Source organism: Dendrobium catenatum, unplaced genomic scaffold (genome assembly GCF_001605985.2).
Source record: "Dendrobium catenatum unplaced genomic scaffold, ASM160598v2 original_scaffold_224333, whole genome shotgun sequence".
Lineage (NCBI taxonomy): Eukaryota > Viridiplantae > Streptophyta > Magnoliopsida > Asparagales > Orchidaceae > Dendrobium > Dendrobium catenatum.
In genome coordinates this window covers 80517-101281 of record NW_021542742.1, presented here as the reverse complement: position 1 = coordinate 101281, position 20765 = coordinate 80517, and the positions used below count along the sequence as shown (strand labels likewise).

Below are 20765 nucleotides of genomic sequence, written 5' to 3'. Positions count from 1 at the left end.
ATATAGAACAATTTCAGAATAGCTCTTAATTGTAATAATATGACATTATCGTCCAGGACAATATAAATATCATCCTGTACGATCAGTACAAATTAAGCTCAATTAGTTAGGATGATTTGGGACAATCAAAAGGTTTTTGTTCATATCGTCCAGGTCGATAGAATATCATCTTGTACGATTAGTACAAATCATTGAATATCGCCCAGAACATCGCTCTGAATAGAAGTTGGCCGATGTTTGATTATCTAGGAACTACTAAGGTTTTTAAACTGATCGTCTTGGTCGATCTGCGATCGTCCAGGATGATATGATCGAACACTCAAATCTTAATTGCAGTCCTTAATTACCGGATTAATTTAGGCATAATTATGTTGCATCGTCTAGGATGATGTCCAAAAATAAAAGCTACCTAAATAGATCTGGAGGCCGATTCTTTCTGATTTGAGCCTATCATCCTAGCATATATAAATATCATCCAGGATGATGCGCTTAATGATGGCTGCCTTAACCAGAATGCTTTAATTAGAGTTTTTATTTTTAATTGATCGTCCAGGCTGATTTATGGATCGTCTCAAATGATGTGAGTAAAAATAGAAAACTCTAAAACAGTTAGAAAAATTCTCACAAGTGTGTGTGTGTAGGGTTATTTAGCATCAGAAATCACATCATTTACAATAGACTCAAGAAAAGGAAAAGTTCACAAAATGACTCAGATCTAGTCTACCCAATCTTGAGCTAGTTCAAAATAAAGTTTGATCTTGTGGACTTGAAATATTAGTAGGTAAGGCAGTTATAGAGAAACGAAAGTATTTGCTATCATTAAAATTCTATTTCTTGAAAATAAATTCGTAACAATCTCCCCCTTTTTGATGATGAAAATAACAAAAAATAATTAAAGCAGTTTAAAACAGTTTAATGGAAATAGTGTGAAGAAAAACAAAGTTCAACTATACAACTGAAAAATATAATAGAACAAATAGTACAACTACTCAAAAAAAGTATAAACTAGAACATTATAGCTACTTCCCTTTTGATGTCACAAAAAGGAGGGAAAAAGTAAAACAACACATAAACTGAAAAATAGGAGAAGACTAAAATAATGAAAACAAACTAAAAGAAAGACGACCCCTGATCATCCAAATGAGGAGGAGGTGGTGGTGGATGTGGGTAAAGGTAATTAGAAAGAGTTACAAACTGCTCCCCAAGATAGGCCATACCTGGTCGTGCTGGTGGTGCTGGTGAGCCACGTAAGAGTCAGAACGACCAACATCCTTAGTATATTGCTGCTCCTGCACAATAATGTAGGTCTCAAACTATATCTCTCACAAGTAGAATCGCTCCGCCAGCCGATCCAGCTGAAAGTGCTGGTGGAGCGGAACAGGTGCAGGAACAGGTGTAGGAGTTGCCTCCTCCTCAGCTCCCTTGGCTTCCTCGTGCGCCTGGTGGAGACAAGTAATGTAAAAAATGTGGAAAGAGGTTTTTGAGTAGAAGGCAGGTTGAAAGTTTTGTGGGGCAGGATATTGGAGGTTGTATTTGGATTCTAGGATATAGGAGAAAAATATATCCTAGGGGTAGATTGGGCTTCCTCCTATGTCCTGGATCGCAAATACTAATCAGATGCTCAATGTATTGAAAAATCAAATCAAAGGCATTAAATTCATGGCAGGCCAAAATATCGAAAGTGGTGCTCAAAAGGAGTGGAGTGATATTAATGCGATCACCAGCTTTTGGGAGAATAGAAGTGCAAAGGACATGTTGGATTATTCTAGTATTTTTGAGTAAACTATTAATCTCTCCAACATGAAAGGGGTATTGATGTTCCTTTAAAATTGATTTTCCAGAGCCCATTCATAGTCAGGATTGGAACACAGGGTGTGGAGTTTGTCTCATGTGGTAGATAGTTGCAGGAGCTCTTGACAGTCCTGATAAGTGATTTCGACAGGTTTTCTATTCACATAGGACAGTAGAGCGATGAAAGATGAATTGATGGGAAGGGTAGAGAAGAGCTGAATTAAATAGAGCAGTAAGGGTAAGGAGGAAAGTGAGAGTAGTGTGAGCAAGCAGATTAAGGACAGGATAGGAAAGAATGTGTGGGTTGATAATCTGGGAAACAGTGATCCCAATCATCTTATAACTCAGATAGATAGCTTGGTCGCTTTCCTCGTTGAAATGAGGGTCCAGGTTTGCCATCAAGGAACTCCCAAAAGACATGCGAGACCTCTTTCCACTGGCCATAATTAGGAAAATAAAAGGGAAGTAAGAGAAAAGAGGGTTGAAGAAAGATTATGTGAGAAAAATTAATTGAATTCTCAGTTTTTAAAGAAATGAATCGATCATCCAGTACGATCTCAAAATCGCCCAGGCCGATCGGGTGCAATAATTATGTCCGGGATGATTGATCAAAAAGGTGATAAAGTCATCGAGGATGATAAGAAGGCACAGACGATTATCCCAAGGAGTCAAGCCAGACGACCATTAAAAAAGAAGATTGTCCTGGCCGATTAAGTGAATCGTCCAAGACGATGCATAATAATCGTACCGGCCGAATTTAAAAATGTTTTAAGCATTGCCATGTGTATTGTCCTGGATGAGCAGGTGGATCGTCAAGGATGATCACAATTAATTGATCGTACCGGCCGAATTTAAAAGGTCTGAACGTATTACCACATGTATCGTCCAAGACGAACATTTGGATTGAACAGGCCGATTTCCCAAAATTGAGTAAAGATTTAAGAACATCCAGGACGAAGAGGATCATCCGGGACGATCACAATAAGTAAAGTAGAATACGATCAAATCGTCCATGACGATAAAGTTTCGTCCAGGAGGATGATAAACAAAGAAAGCATATCACCCGTCATATGAAAGGTTAGGAGTGGATTGAATGCATCGTTCAGGACGATATAAAATTCATACAGGATGATGGGATAAAAAATGAAATTTAAGAGGTGCATGTAGATGATCAAAGAAGGCCTAGAAAATATAAAAACACCAATAAAACATAAAGTTAAAATACAAAATGATAGAAAAGAAGAGACAAAAAAAGAAATGGAAACAAGAAGAAAAATCCATTCAAAATTTGGTTCCATAAAGAATATCTTATAGAATAATATACCAAAGTAATTTGTCACAATCATGAAATTTGAAATCAAGCCTTTGAAAATATTAAGTTACACATGAATTCTTCTAAGATTTAAAGGTTTGAAAGAGAGGGAAGCTTTCTTTTTGTGGGCTCATTTTATGCTTCTTGTCAATTGATTAGCGCACTTTACGCACTTTTGATTTTTGATACACTTTGTGTATCTTATAATTTTTTGGCGATCATTATACATCTTTTGATTTTTGGCGTTATTGACATTTTTTTTATTGTTGCAAGCTAGATCCATTTTTCAAAACTCTTAAATATTCTTAGTTGTGAGTATATATTCTAGATATTAGAGAAGAAAAACTCACTCTCTAATATAAGAAAGAATAAGCCATAAACCAGACTCAAAATCATATGATAAATGCAATGATAATATTTTAAAGAACTTGAAAGTAATATAAAGACTTTGAACATTTTATATATAAGGTAGATTATTATAGCAAGATAGAAAAGATCTTAATTGCAAAGTCTAGTTGCTAATTTCAGAGAGACTTTTATTTAGAAAAGAAAATTACACCACTAAAAGAGGTTGGAGGGAGGAAAACAATCATTGGCGTTTCTCCCTTTAACTGATTTAGGGATGTTTAGACATTAACTACAAAATTCTGAAAATAAAAATAAGGCAAAATATCATTTCTGCTATAACAAAAAGGAAAACCAAAGTAAAAACATCAGAGATGAAAAAATTATAAAATAATAGCAAACATAAAAAGCTAACTCAAATCTAAAATAGAAAATACAACTATCAACATAGTAGTAAACATGTAATTCAGAATTTATTAAGCAGCAAGTTTATGTAATTATGAGCTGCGAGCCTCCGCTTGTTAAGAGAGATGCTATTTGCATGTTTTATATTCTTGCAACTTGTATAGTTTTGATGATTCAAAATATTATTGTTTTAAGTTTTATTATCTCCTAACACTTTTTGGAAGATTTGTTTTTGCTCTTGTGTGGACTAACATTTCAGGCAATTCGAACTCCAGACTAATGACGACTTCAAATCAAATTCAGCATAAGATAGTTTGTAAATTGAAGCTTGTATTTTTCTTTGCATTGAGTTTGAGAGGTAGTGATTGTAATAGTGTAAATACACACACACTTAAGGAGATCTTAAAAAAATTATACTGATCATACGAGACAAACACAGTTCGTACGAGATGATCAAGTCAGTTATCTCCTTAGAAGAGCTATGGAACATACAGGAAGCATAATTTTTTTTTTTAAGTCCTGATCGTCCAGGAAGAATTTCCTATTCATCCGAGTACAAAATGGGCTCTAGAAAATTTTCATTCAGACAAAATTCATATTCATGCCAGGACGAAATGCTCTCAGAAAAATTTTTGTATAGACGAACTCCAATTCGTCCCAGGACAAAATGTCCTCTGGGAAATTTTTGTTCAGACGAAATTCATATTCATGCGAGGATGAAATGCTCTCTAAAAAATTTTCATCAAGACGAACTCCAATTCGTCCCAGGATGAAATGTCCTCTGTAAAAATTTCATCCAGACGAACTAATATTCGTCCCAGGACGAAGAGAACCGACTCTTGAAAATTTGGTGACTTCCTATAGATTTCGGAACCGACCTATGGTATAACCGTTCGTACTAGATGAACCTTGTTCTTACAGGACGATCAACAAGTACGAAGTTAGTTATTACAAATATACATTGGGTTCATTTCCAACTGAATTAAGTAACATCGTTCTGGACGATCCACGATCGTACGGGACGATCCACAGCTGACAGACTTGAATTTTAGCAGTTTTGTATGATTTTTTGTGTCTTTCCTATATAAAGTCCAATATAAACTGCCACTTAATCTTTTTGCCTACTGATCTTTGTGATAATTAAAAGAAGAGTCAAGGAGAAAGTGTGAGAGAGTGTTTGAAGGAGAATTCTTACTACTAGAGGGTGAAAGTTTCACTTGGAACTCAAAGGTAAGAGTCTCTACTTTTGGTTTTTGAATACTTCACTCTTTTCTCTCTTCCTTCTAGATTTCTTGTGAAGAAGATCTGCCAAGGATTCCGGTTCTCTATCGACACTTGGAGAGTGTGAACAGTCGAAGGGTTCTCTGCCCACACTTAGTGAGTGCGAACAGCCAAAGGGTTTTCTGCCCACACTTGGAGAGTGTGAAAGGACGAAGGGTTCTATGCCCTCACTTGGAGAGTGTGAATAGCCGAAGGGTTATCTTCCCACATTAAGAGAGTGTGAAAGGATAAAGGGTTCTCTGCCTATACCGGGAGAGTGAGAAAGGATGAACGGTGCTCTACCAACATTGGGAAGAGTTTAAAAGGACGACGGTTCTCTACCGTATCGGGTAGTGGTGGAAGAGAGTTTTGTAAAGTTTACTGTGGGTGCAAAAGGAGAGTCACTAGTGGTATTAGTGTAATACTCGGAGGGTGCCTCTAGGGAGTGGATGTAGGTCGTGTTTGACCGAATCACTATAAATCTCGTATCTTTTTTTTTGCAGCTTTTTATTTTTATTTTACTGTTTCTAACTTGTGGTTGAAAAATATTTTCTATAAAATCTATTAAAGTTAATTTTCTCGGTTCTAAATTTTGAAGAGGGATAAAATTTTTTAATTACCAATTCATCCCCCTCTTGGTTAGCTGCTAGGACATAAGCTTAGTTTTAACAACTTAATTCATATTTATCAAGTATCAACAAGTGGTATCAGAGCTTTATTTTAAAATCATATGTTTAGACTAATTTTTGATTAATATAGATGGCTACATTTGGAAATCGAAATACATCTGAGGGTTACTCTATAACTAGAGCTCCATTGTTCGATAATATTCTTTTTGATTTTTGGAAAACACGCATGTCTACATTTTTACAGTCACTTGATTATCGTATGTGGATCTTAGTTCAGGAATGGTATACAAAACCAACTAGACTAGTTGACGGAGTTAGAGTTGAAACAGCTTTTGTGGACTGGACAGTAGAAGAACGTGACTTAGCATAACTAAATGCCAAATACTTAGATAATTTCTTTTGTGCACTTAAATCAGAAGATTACATGCGGGTTTCTACTTGCAAGAGTGGAAAGGACATATGCGATAGACTTTGTATAACATATGAGCGAACTAATAATGTTAAGCAATCTAGACTTAATATCTTGTTACATTATTATGAACTGTTTCCATGAAACATAATAAATCCATTTCTGATATGTACACATGATTCACACAAATAGTCACCTTTTTACATGCATTAGGTAGGGAACTAACAAACGCTGAAATGGTTATTACGATTCTTCATTATTTTCCTACTGCTTATGATGCTAAAATGACTGCAATTAAAGAGTCTAAAGATCTAAACATTTACTCTATTGAAAATCTTCTTGGTTCGCTAATTGCTTACGAGTAAGGAGTTTGCCAAAGAAAGATTGATGCAGGTGAACCACGAGAGGAGAAGAACATAGCACTGAAAGTGGAGGAGTTTGAGAGTGAGCAATCATAACCTGAGGATAAAGACGACATCACATTGATGACTAGACAATTCAGAAGCTTTCTAAAGAGGAAGGAGAGGAGATGTCAGTAATTAAATAAATGTAAATTCAATAGAAATGCCAATGTTTCAAATAATGTAATTTGCTATGAGTGCAGGAAACCTAGATATATTAAGACAGATTGCCCGAAACTTAAAGCCACTCCTAGTAAGGAGAAGGTAGAAGAGAAACCATTTGTAAAGAAGGGCAAGAAAAAATTCCAAAGAGCTTTTTGGGCGGACTGAGCTTCGGACTCGTCAGAGACAGAAAAGGAAGAGGAAGTCACTAAGCTATGCTTAATGGCTGATAGTCTTGATCAGTCAGATCAATAAGAGGGTTGCTCTCACACAAGACCTTGTGAGAGCATATGGTACCTGGACATCAGATGTTCAACGCATATGGCTGGAGATACTGCACAATTCATATCGTTGGAAGCCAGGAGTGGAGGCAAGGTTACGCTTGGAGATAACACCCCAAGGAAGGTGATTGGAACAGCTATGATTGGAAATCTAAAGAATTTTTATATTGAAAATGTGTTATTGGTAGAAGGGTTAAAGCATAATTTGTTAAGTATAAGCCAGCTATGTGACAAAGGATATTGTGTAAAATTTTATCCTACTACCTGCATTTTAAGCCTAAATGGAAATGATATTTTGAATGGTAAAAGGGTAAACAATGTTTATATGCTAGATTTGAATTACATTCAAACTGCTGCGGCTTTTTGTTTAAAAACTATTTCTGATGAATCATGGCTTTGGCATAGGAGATTTTGTCATTCTAGCATGAAAAATCTTAGGAGAATTACCCAAAAGAACTTAGTGAGATGTATACAAAAACTAGACTTTACTAAGGACCACCTTTGTGATGCATGTCAATTAGGAAAGCAAGTGAAGTCCTCTTTTCAATCCAATAAGTATCTTAGAACTAGTAAATCATTCGAGATTTTGCATATGGATCTTTTTGGACCAGTTGGAACTGTAAGTCTAGGAGGGAATGTATACAGATTTGTGATTGTGGATGATTACTCAAGATTCACATGAGTTAGATTTCTATTTCATAAGAGTAAATCATTTAAGGAATTTAGAAATTTTTCGACTTGGATTCAAAAAAAACTTAGGTGTGAAATCATGACTATACAAAGTGATCATGGAGGAGAATTTGAAAATGAAAGATTTGAGGATTTTTGTAAGGAGAAAGGAATTGATCATAATTTTTTTGCACCTATAATCCCTCAGCAGAATGGGGTAGTCGAAAGGAAAAATGGAACATTAATAAAAGCCGCCCGAGCAATATTCGCAGAATACTCACTTCCTAAATACTTTTGGTCTGAGGCGGTTAGCATTGCATGTTATGTTCTGAATAGGGTGAATGTGATATCTAAATTAAATAAAACACCCTATGAGTTGCTAAAAGGAAGAACACCTAATTTGCCTCATTTGTATATTTTTGATTGCAAGGTGTTTATACATAAAAATGAAAAATCTGCCTTAGAAAAATTTGATCCAAAATCAAATGAAGAAATTTTTGTTGGATATCAAGTATTGAAAAATCTTATAGAGTATTCAATAAAAAACTTTGGTAATTGAGAAAACCACACATGTTGTATTTGATGAATTTGAAAAATTGGAAGAGCCAAATGTTGTAGAAGAAGAGATTGAGGATACCTCTCAAAGGATTGATAAAATAAATTTGGAAGAAAATTTAGAAAAAAATATGAAGGAAAATTTTGAGATAGAAAACCCTTTGCCTAGAGATTTGAGAATTTCTAAAAACCACCCAAAGGAGTTGATAATTGGTGAACCTTGTGAGGGTGTAAGGACTAGGCGTTGATTAAATAAAGAAGTCAATCATTCAACCTTCATTTCAACTATAGAATCCACTAATATTGATCAAACACTTTCGGATGAATTTTGGATTTTGTCCATGTAAAAAGAATTAAAACAATTTGTAAGAAATAAAGTTTGGAAATTAACTATAAGGCCAAATGATCAAAGTGTAGTTGGAACTAAGTGGGTATTCAAAAATAAAATGATTGACTCAGGAGTAGTCATTAGAAATAAGGCTAGATTAGTTGCTAAGGGGTATAATCAGATTGAAGGGATTAATTTTGAGGAGACTTTTGCCCTTGTAGCTAGACTTGAAGAAATTAGGGTTTTTATAGCCTTTGCATGTTTTAGAGGATTTAAATTGTATCAAATGGATGTAAAAAGTGCCGTTTTAAATGGGATAATTCAAGAAGTTGTTTTTGTAAAACAACCACTAGGTTTTGAAAATTCTAAATACCCAAATCATGTTTTCAAATTGAAAAAGATATAATATGGATTGAAACAGGCACCTAAGGCTTGGTATGAGAGGTTGAGCACCTTCCTACTTGAAAGATCATTTGAAAAAGGAAGTGTGGATACAACTCTTTTTTTGAAGAGATTAGGAAAGGATATACTCGTTGTACAAATTAATGTGGATGACATCATCTTTGGATCTTCAAATAAAAATCTTTGTGATGATTTTTTTAAAATAATGAGTAGTGAATTTGAGATGAGTCTAATGGGAGATTTAAGTTACTTTCTAGAATTTAGCATTAAGCAAATTGAGGAAGGTACATTTCTTAGTCAGTCAAAGTATGTTAAGGACATCTTCAAAAAGTATGAAATGGACAATGCTAAACCTGTTAATACACATATGAGTTCCTCAATTCAGTTGGATAAGGTCCCTAAGGGAAAATCTATTGATAAAATAAATTTAGAGGAATAATTGAATCTTTACTTGACTTGACAGCTAGCCGGCCCGAAATCATGTTTAGTGTTTGTTTGTGTGCTAGATTTCAATTAGATCCAAAATAATCATATTTGATAGTAGTAAAAAGGATTCTAAGATAACTATTAGAAACTCAAAACTTAAGAATTTGGTATCCTATGTTTAGCTCTTCATTTGAAATAATTGGTTATTCAGATTCTGACTTTTTAGGTTGTAGGGTGGATAGAAAGAGCACTTTTGGAACATATTAGTTTATTGAAAATGCTTTAGTCTCTTGGTTCAGTAGAAAATAAAATTCAGTAGTCCTATCTACTGTAGAAGCTGAATATATTGCATTAGGAAGTTGTGTTGCACAAGTACTTTGGTTGAAATAATAGTTGATTGATTTAGGATTAACTATAGGCACTATTCCAATTTATTGTGATAACACTAATGCTATTTGTATTTCTAAAAATTCTATTCAATATTCAAGAACCAAACATATAGACATAAGATATCATTTCATAAGGGATCATATATCCAAAGGAGAAATTGAACTTACTCATGTTTCTACTGAAAATTAACTTACAGACATTTTTACAAAACCTTTATCCTTTGATATTTTTAGTGCATTAAAAATAATGCTTGGAGTAATTGATTTGAATTCTTAATTAAAAATATTTTTTGCAACATTGATATGTGTTTTCTAGTTAATGCATTTGTGTATTTTTATGATTTTGTTTATCTTGTGTTTGTGATTTTCTTTATTTGAGTTTTTATTTTTGTGATTTTATGTATTTTTGTTGTGTTTTTGTTTTAGTTTTTTATTGAGTGCATGTTTTAAAAATTTTAAGTGACAATTGTCCAGGATGAAATATTTTCGTACAGGACGAATTGTGTAGTGTGTCAAACTATCGGATTTTGAATCGTTTGCGTGCAATTTTTTCAGTTTTTAATTTTCACTTCGTCTGTACAATCGTCATGATCGTCGAGGATGAAATTGTTCAAATGACGGGACGATTGAATGACAGTTAAACAGATAAAGTAGTTTTTAATGATGTATTTTGTACGTACGAACCTTTGGTTCGTCCGGACGAACACATGTCAGTTTGATAGAGGGGATGGTTTCAAATGTCATTAAAATGATCATAAGTTTTGATCGTCCAGGACAAACACGTGATAGTCTGTACGATCATTTTGGTTAAAAATATGTATGAAAGGATGCTTCGTAAGTTGTGTGATTACAAAAAAAGCCATTTTATTTTGGACTCATTCATTCGTCCGTATGAAATTTTTTCATACAGGATGAATCAAATTTCATACGGGACGAACGTAAATTTCGTTTGTACAAATAGTCATTTTTCAATAAATTGGCGGGCTTTTGAACTCAATAGTCATCTCTCACACATCACTTTCAAAACCATTAGTCCTTTATATCCTTTTCAATGGCAAGTTCAAGCAAGCGACAAAAGACTCTAGTCAAGGGACCACCTAGAAACTCTTCCGATAACTTTCTTTCCAAAGCCAATGAAGAGACTTTTCCCATATTCATTTCTGCTAAGATCACCCCCTCTAGAATTCTTATCCAGGATCAACTGACCTTTCAGCTAATGAACTTGTTTGCTTCAACTCAGTTTGGTTTCATCCTCACACTAGTTTATCTCTACAACAAAGAAACCTTTTACTATTTCCTGGCAAACATGTCTTTCAACTACGATCATTCTGTAATCCGTTCTTATGTCTTTAAGAAAAAATTTGAAATTACCAAGGCTGACCTAGGAATCTTTTTAAACTTAAGAACTGAGGGAACTAGAGCACATACCTTGACCACCACTTCTGAATATGAATGGTCTAAAATTAATATAGTGATTAGAGGAATCATTTTTAACGATCATATGCCTAAAGTATCCAGTCTCGTTCGTAATGCTCGTATCATCCAGCATGTTCTTAGAACTTCTATAATTCCTAAAGTTTGTGATAGAATCAACATTACTCCTCTTCTTTCTATGATAACTTACTTGATTATGACTAAATAACCTATAGATGATGCCCAACTAATCCTTGACTATCTTTATGGACTCTCTAAAATTGGTCATGTCAAATATAAAAGAAAGAAGAACATTGCCTTAGGACATCTAGTTGCCTACATTCTGGAGAAGAAATACAATTTGGTTCATCATGATCAAGATTTTGAAGAACTTCTCTACTATAATGACGGATCTTTTAGAGCAATCTTCAATAAAGATGAACCAAGTAAAACACATGTCATTAGTGATACTGAGGAAGAACATGAAGCTGCACCTGCACCTTATAATGAACCAAATTATCAGAATTTGGTTCAAAGATTTGACCGTTTAGAGACTCACTTTGATCAAAGGTTTAATTAAATTGAAGCTCATATGTAGCAGCAGGATATACAGTACACTCAAGATATGAGATTTATGCGAGAACATATAAAGGATATAAATTCCAATATGCTTATGATGAGTAGCTATTTCAACTTCTTCGGTGCTACACCTCCTCCAAATCAGGGTCTATCAGAATGATTTCATGTACTTGATTATGTGTTTTATTTAGTTGATGTGTTAGTTTTGTGATTTAGGAAAATGTGATGTATTTTCTTTTCATTAGATGTTTTTATTTTTGAATATTATGTCATATTGATATCATTTGCTGAGATTGTAATATCCTTTATTTTGATATCAATATAAGTTATCTTGTTTTGAATTTAATCTTGTTTTTGAAATGTGTGTTAGCCCATATGACAATCGTTATAATTTTTGATCTTAAGAGTGATATACTTTGAAATGCAAGTTAAAATTAAATTAATTAGAAAATTTAATTTTTTTAAATTTAAGTTTTGCTTATAACTTGATGTAATTAAGATTGTCAATTTAATGTCTCTTATTTAGACTACATTAATGTCTAATATTATTATTGTAATTATGATATTTTTTTATTTTGTATTTCACTTATCAATAAATATTTATGCACTTAGAAAAATTTGAAATTTTTTATTATTGATTTTAGAAAGAATACGATTACTCTTAAAAAATGTACAAATGTACACAAAATCAAAAGGAATGCGCAAAGGTTCACAATTTGAAAAAGAAGTACAAAAAAAGCCCACAAGTGAAAAGATGCACAAAAATGTGTCACAAATTTAAAAAAGATGCGTAAAGCGCCACATGTGATTGTTAATTCTTTCTATAATATTTTAATCTCTTAATTCAAATTGATCTTCGGTACATTTATATTTCATATTGAAATTTGAAATATACAAATTTTCTATTCATCATTTTTGTAATGATTTTGTCTATCTTAGTGTCTAAATCGACTCATATTTTTTATATATACTTTTTTATTATCAATGTTATATCTTTTCTTAAATTCTATGAATTACTATGATTTGACTAATATTTTGATTTTATTTGAAAAATTTATTTCAATCACTTTCAAGGATCAATTATCAAAGGATTATTATATGACTGCTTACATTTCTGGTCTTTTTCTTCTTCTCTTTTTGATGCTGTCAAAAAGGGGGAGAAAATATTATTTGTTCGTATCTTTTTGTAACTCGTTTCTTTTTGTATCCTTGTTCGTATCATATTTCTATATTGTAGTATTGTTTTTGTTGCATTTTAAAATTTAAAAATTAAAAAAAGGAGAGATAAAATTGTTGTGCAAAGCCTCCTTATTTTCAAATGTTCATCAATTTAGGGGGAGTTTAGGAGATTCTTAAAATTTGAAAATTATACAAATAATAATTATTTTTCCATCATAAAAAAGGGGGAGATTATTAAGAGAGTTGCAATTTACATGTTTTATATTCTTGCAACTTATATAATTTTGATGATTCCAAATATTATTGTTTTAAGTTTTGTTATCTCCTAACACTTTTTGGAAGATTTGTTTTTGCTCTTATGTGGACTAACATTTCAAAAAATTCAAACTCTAGACTAATAATGACTTCAAATCAAATTCAGCATAAGTTAGTTTGTAAATTGAAGCTTGTATTTTTCTTTGCATTGAGTTTAAGAGGGAGTGATTGTAATTGTGTAAACACACACACACACACACACTTAAGGAGATCTTTAAAAAAATATACTGATTGTATGGGACGAACACAGTTCATACGGAATGATCAAGTCAGTTATCTCCTTGAAAGAGCAATGGAACGAACAGGAAGCGTAGAAAATTTTTCGAAGTCTTGATCGTCAATGATGAATTTCCTATTCGTCTCAATACAAAATGGGCTCTAGAAAATTTTCGTTCAGACGAAATTCATATTCGTGCCAGGACAAAGTACTCTCTAGAAAATTTTTTTCCAGACAAACTCTAATTCATCCAAGGATGAAATGTCCTATGAAAAATTTTCGTTCAGAAGAAATCCATATTTGTGCTAGGATGAAATGCTCTCTGGAAAATTTTCGTCCAGACGAACTCCAATTCGTGCCAGGATGAAATGTCCTATGTAAAAATTTCATCCAGATGAACTAATATTCATCCCAGGACAAAGCAAACCGACTTTTGAAAATTTGGTAACTTCCTATAGATTTTTAAACCGACCTATGGTGTAACCGTTCGTACCAGACGAACCTTGTTCGTACGGGACGATCAACATGTACGAAGTCAGTTCATACCAATATACATTGGGTTCGTTTCCAACTGAATTAAGTAACATTGTCCGGGATGATCCACAATCATACGGGATGATCCACTATTGACAGACTTGAATTTTAGCAATTTTTTGGATGATTTTTGTGTCTTTCCTATATAAAGTCCAATATAAACTGCCACTTAATCTTTTGGCCTACTGATCTTCATGCCAATTGAAAGGAGAGTCAAGGAGAGAGTGTGAGAGAGTGTTTGAAAGAGAATTCTTACTAATGGAGCGTGTAGGTTTCATTTGGTACTCAAAGGTAAGAGTCTCTACTTTTGATTTTTGAATACTTCACTCTTTTCTCTCTTCCTTCTAGATTTTTTGTGAAGAAGATTTGTCAAGGAGATCCGGTTCTCTGCCGACACTTAGAGAGTGTGAACAGCCGAAGGGTTCTCTGCCCACACTTGGAGAGTGTGAACAGCCTAAGGGTTCTCTACCCACACTAGGTGAGTGTGAAAGGACGAAGGTTTCTCTGCTCACACTTGGAGAGTGTGAACAGCCAATGTGTTCTCTGCCCACATTAGGAGAGTGTGAAAGGATAAAGGATTCTCTGCCTACACAGAGAGTGTGAAAGGACTAACGGTTCTCTACCAACACTAGAAGAGTGTAAAAGGATGATGGTTCTCTGCTGTATCGGGTAGTGGTGGAAGAGAGTTTTGTAAAGGCTTCTCCGCCTTGTTGTGGGTGCAAAAGGAGAGTCACTAGTGGTATTAGTGCAATACTCGGAGGGTGCCGCCGGGGAGTGGATGTAGGTCGTGTTTGACCGAACCACTATAAATCTTGTGTCTTTTATTTTTGCGCTATTTTTTTATTTTTGTTTTATTGTTTATAACTTGTGGTTGAAAAATATTTTTGATAAAATTCACTAAAGTTAATTTTCTCGGTTCTAAATTTTGAAGAGGGAAATTTTTTTTTTAATTACCAATTCACCCCCCTCTTGGTTAGCCGCTGGGACATAAGCTTAGATTTAACAACCAAATCATATTGATCAAGTATCAACACTGCTATCTAAGTACCACATAATCTCACAAGGTCTTTGATGAGAGCTTATTTACAAAATTATCAAATGTCAGATTTAGGAACCTAAACAGGTTTGGGTCCCTTTTTATGAAAAGAGTAATGCAATGCATGTGTGCTATGCTGTGTATCATGCAGTTTGGGTCTCCACACCCAATGTGTACTATGATGAACAGTGCAAGTGTGTGAAATATGTTCTAGCATGCCACATAAAAAACATCTAACTCCAAGAAAAGGATTTACTAATTTGTTTGGGTTATAATGTCTCTTCCTAGGTTTTGACTTTAGATCAAGTGTTGATGTATTCCAATTTCTCTCAAGTGTATTAAATTTAGCTTTAAACCTCAAGTTAGCACTTTTTAAAACATCATTATCAATATTTAAATAGTGCTCCGTATGCTCAGATTCTTCAATATAAGTTTTAAAATAAGATTCAAGTGAGGTATAAGATGGTTTCAAAGAATCATGCTCAACAATCAAATTAGAATGCTTTTCATTTAAATCATCAAATTAATCAAGTATAGACATGTGATTCCTATCAAGTAGAGTGTGATCTTTACTTAAACTTTCATGCTCTTTTGCAAATTCAAAAACTCCAATTTTAAATTAGTGTGCGATTTCTTAAGTTTCTTATATGATGCATGAATTTTCTCACAAATTTCAAGTTATTGATCATATGTTGGTTCACATACCTCTTATTGATCAGATTGACTAAGATAATCACCCATTAAGCACAAATTTGTTATCTCATCTTCAGCTTTAGTCTCAGATGAGTCAGATGCAGAATCCACCTAGAAAGCCTTTTAGTTCTACTTCTTGTCCTTCCTGTATTTGGATTTCTCCTCACCCTTTTCTTTTCTTAAGTGATCCGTAAGAGTAGAATAATCAGCTTTAATATGTTCAGGCTTCTTATATTCAAAACAAACAACATCATAAGAACTTTTATAATTTTTGTTATCCTTACCTCTTTGTTACTTATGATGATACTTGTTGTTCTTCCTTAGAATGCTTTTGAATTACCTAATGATGAAGGAAACATCATCGCTTTCAAACCTGGAAGATTCAGTATCCGTATTGTTGGCCTTTAGTGCCATAATTTTCTCCTTCTTTTTCTCACCTAAATCAAGATTTTTTTGATTCACCTCTTGCTCGTAAGCAATGAGATATCCAAGTAAATTATTAATAGAATAAGTATTTAAATCTTTAGATTTCAAAGCAAAGAACAAATAGTTCAAACATTTTGCATTAAGTTGTGTTAAATCTCTTTCATAAAAAATCCATTCAGTAAAAGGAAGTTAAGTTTTAATGCCATTAATTTCTCGAGAAGGAGGTGTATAACCTTCTTTAACAAGTATCCACATACGATAATCAAGTGATTGTACAAACGTAGACATGCGATTTTTTCAAAATTCAAAAGGAATATTATCAAACAAAGGTGATCGTGTAATAGAATATCCTTTTATTGTATGATGATTATTAAAGTTAGCCATTAATTGAAATTCAAAAGTTTTCAAAAACTAAATTTTATGAAACCCGCTCTGATACCACTTGAAAGTGATCTGATGGCTCTTAAAAGTTCAGTAGAGATGTTAAGCTCTTATGAACTAGTCCCAAGCCTAACCAAGAGGGAGGGGGGAGGGTGAATTGATATTTTAAAAAATCTTTCAATCAAAAAATAATATTAAAACCAAAACCAAGATTCATCATAGAAATCAAAGCACAAAAAATTAAATACAGAGGCAGTAATAAAGAACACAAAAATTTATAGTGGTTCAATCAACTTGACCTACGTCCACTCCCTAGAGTCGCCCTTCGACTATTGTACTAAACTTAGTGTATCTCCTTTTTCTTCCACAGTAAGGTGGAGAAGCCTTTATAAACCTCCTTTCCACCAACCCTAAAGAGGCAGAGAACACAACTCCTTTTGCTTCCTTTAGAAACTGGCAGAGAACCCAACTCATTTTGCTTCCTCCTGAAGCAGGCAGAGAACCTTGATCAGATGCTGAAGTCGACATCTCAAAAACCCCCAAGGAACTAAGGTCGATGATTGGGGAAGACAACGACGGATCCTTGTTTGGAGCATCCTTTAGGAAATCCCTCACAAACTCTCCCTCACAAGATCCTTTCTCTCTCTCTTTTGCTCTCCCTCTCCTCTTAGCTCTCTCAAGTTTGAACAATAAAAAAAGATAATCTCTTGGGTAGAATAATAGGTCTTATATAGAAGAGTTTTGAATTAGCTCGTAATTGTAACAAATTGATATTATCATCCAGGATGATATAAATATCGTCCTGTACATTCAGTACAAATTAAGCTTAATCAGCTAAGATGATTTAAGATGATCAGAAGGTTTTTATTTATATCATTCAGGCCGATAGTATATCGTCCTGTATGATTAGTACAAATCGTTGAATATCACTCAGAACATCACCCTGAATAGAAGCTGACCGATGTTTGATCATCCAAGAACAACTAAGGTTTTTGAACTGATCATCCCGGCTGATCCTATGATCATCTAGGTATGATTAAGCAATCAAATCTTAATTACATTTCTTAATTACCAAAATAATTTAGGCATACTTATGTTGCTTTATCCAGGATGATATTTTGGATGATATCCTGGATGATATCCAAAAATAAAAGCTACCTAAATAGATATGGTGATTGATTCTTTCTGATTTGAGTTTATCATCCCGACCAATATAAATATCATTCAGAATAATGCGTTTAATGATGGATGCCTTAATTAGGATGTCCTAATTAGGGTTTCTATTTTTAACTGATCATCCTAGCTGATTTATGGATCATTCCGGACGATGTGAGTAGAAATAGAAAACTCTAAAATCATCAAAAAAATTCCCCCAAGTGTGTGTGTGCAAGGTTCCTTAGCATCAAGAACCACTAGTTTATAATAGACTCAAGAAAAGGAAAAGTTTACAAATTGACTCAGATCTAATCAACCTAATCTTGAACTGGTTCAAATTACAGTTTGATCTTATGGACCTAAAATATTAGTAGGCAAATTAATCATAGAGAAACAGAAGTGTTTGCTATCATCAAAATTATATTTCTTGAAAATTGATTTGTAATAGCTTACAAATTCCTCCTTCTCATTGGAACTTTAATTTTCTGATCAATTAAGAAAATTTGGTGGACTACGATCACTTGAATTTATCAAGTTAAATTAGCATTCGTACTTTCTATAGTCTCTACCTATGGGTTGACAAAGTGTGGGTTCCACTACTATGACCTTTCTTATGGCGTGTTATGTAGATGGAGCTGCTAGCAATTCAACCATATTTAGGCATGTTGGATGCGACCTCTTATAACCACTTGAACCTTAAGCTCCTGGCTATTAAAAAACTTTAGGATGTTTTGACTCAATTTATTGGAGTATGTAGTCACAAAAGTCTCTTCTATGACTTTTAAAATCTTAGTATGTAGGAGGTGGTGTCTCAAATTTTCAAAAGATTAATAATATATATTTTGAAAAATAATTCATTTAATCATTCATCGTGAAAGAATATTTGTATTGATAATTTTAAATCTTTTTTAGTTATTTAGGCATGCGGTGTGATGTCAACCTGAATAAATAATTAAAATGCCCCCTATAATTTAGGGATTTTTAAATGCATTTTCATACACCTTTTTGATGTGAAAGGGGCCCTCTTAGTAGGATATGAATTTGCCACCAATTTTTCGGTGTGGGATGATGACCTTCTCAGTGCTTGGAGCAATTCCCCCGATATAAATGCCCGAGTATGCACGATCCGATCAAATGATTTTTCCATTATTTTTTTGTAGATTTCAAGGTTTTTTTTTTAGCATATAGTCTAATCTTATATAGCGCATTGAGCTCCTCCATTCTCAGATGAGCATTTTATTCTTATGTTAGATGTTGGTGAATAGCTACCCATAGTGACATTAACTTGATCTCTAGTGGAAACACTACTTCAACTCTAAACACTAGTGAATAAGGAGTAGATTTGGTCTATGTCTTGTAAGTAGTATGATTTGCCTATAGTGCCTCTATCATTTTAGTATGCCACTCTCTTTTATTCTTGGTGAGGATCTTCTTCAATAGTTTCACCAATATCTTTTTGAAGGCCTCCTCCTAGCAATTTATTCTTGGGTTGTATACTAAAGAATATCGCCAATCGATCTTATGCCGATCAATGAACTTGTAAATTTTTATAATTTTAAAAACACACTGTTATCCGCAATTATGCAGTATGGCACACCAAATTTATTGACGATATTGTGGGTAAAGAAATTGATCACATGCTTTAAATGGAGCTGCTTTTCAGTTAGAAAAGTAATCAATTACTTCTAGAATGAAGCGGTGCTGACTGGTGATGGCTGATCTATCAAAACGATTATATCTGTGCCCCAACATTCAAATGGTCACACTACAACTATTTGATATAGAGGATTTGATGGTTGATATATAATATCACCCTATATTTGACACTAGTGGTACCTCTTGGCGTGGTTAGTAATAAACCATTCTTTTGATTTTAGCAGTCATTTTAGGACTTGCCTGATGTGCATCATTAAGCCCTTCGTGGACTTCTACTATCACTCTATTAGCTTCCTTGGTCCCTAGGCCTCTTAGCCATATTTGATCAAAAACTCATTAGTATAATGTGTTGTTGACTAATGTGTATCGCAATGCTCTCTTCCATATTTATTGGCTATAGATTTGAAATAGTCAATCTTAAATGAATGATAGCCTCCAATTATCTTCTAGTTCAACTTCTGAGCAATGTAGTCTTGACTCATGGTTTTAAATTTTTTGACTACATGGCTCATTTATAGTTGATCTTCGATAGTGATCTGCTGGGATGATTTAGGAACAACTAGGGTTGTATCCTTCTAGCATGTATCTGGTATTCCATCTACCCGTGTGAATCGTAATATTACTGGCTCTAGAACCCGACAATTGTAAACTCTAATCAGTATGGGTTATTCTTTATGCGTATTTGCCACATCCTTGGTTAATTTGGAAAGATAATCTATTATGTTATTCTGACCTCAGGGAACTCGAGGTATTTTTTATATTTTACACTTACTTTAGAAGCTCAAGAGCTTGTCGGTGATAAGGGGCATATTCAAGTTTATAAATCTTCTAAATGCCAAGGACGTGATTTATCATAAGCTGTGAGTCACCAAAGAGTTGGAGATTTTTGATTTTGATATGGATTGTAATCTCTAGTCATGCTATCAGAGCTTCATACTCGACTTCATTATTGGTGAGAGCCTCAGTTAAATTGAACAAGAATTTAATTATACCCCCTTCAGTCAATATGAAGATGAGATTGATGACGGCTTGTACTCTTGCGAGGTTTTGCGGTCAGGTAGGCTTGACTAATAATGCCTTGTCGAAGTACATCTCCCAAAATGATATTTTTTTGTTCTCCTTGACTTGCATGATTTTCTCATCGGGCAAATCATTATTGAGTGGAGAATCTGTAGGAATAGGATGTGTGGCAAGAAAATTTGCTAAGGCTTATTTTTTCACCGCCATTTATGGCATATATATGATTCAAACTACAATAGTATTACTGTCCACCTAGCTAAATTACATGTAAACACTAGCCTTATCATCATGAACTTCAATAGATTGATCTTTGATATCAACCTCATCTTATAAGACAACTTGTAATGGCGGAGTTTCTGGACTGCAAAAATCAATGCCAAACAATATTTCTTGATAA

The 20765-nt window shown here is 33.8% G+C and overlaps 1 protein-coding gene across 1 annotated transcript in view; it reads right to left on the bottom strand.

Annotated features, from left to right (window-relative positions):
- Positions 1–1217: 1217 nt before the first annotated feature.
- Positions 1218–20765, bottom strand: part of LOC110101452 (KH domain-containing protein HEN4-like) — a gene marked incomplete at its 3' end in the record, with an annotated part of 57281 nt that continues 37733 nt past the window's right edge. Inside the window, exons 3-4 of the mRNA XM_020829360.1 lie at positions 1380–1439; positions 1218–1289 (exon numbers count right to left, since the gene is read on the bottom strand). Of these exons, the coding sequence (XP_020685019.1) occupies positions 1218–1289; positions 1380–1439 (132 nt within the window). The remainder of the gene's footprint in view (positions 1290–1379; positions 1440–20765) is intronic.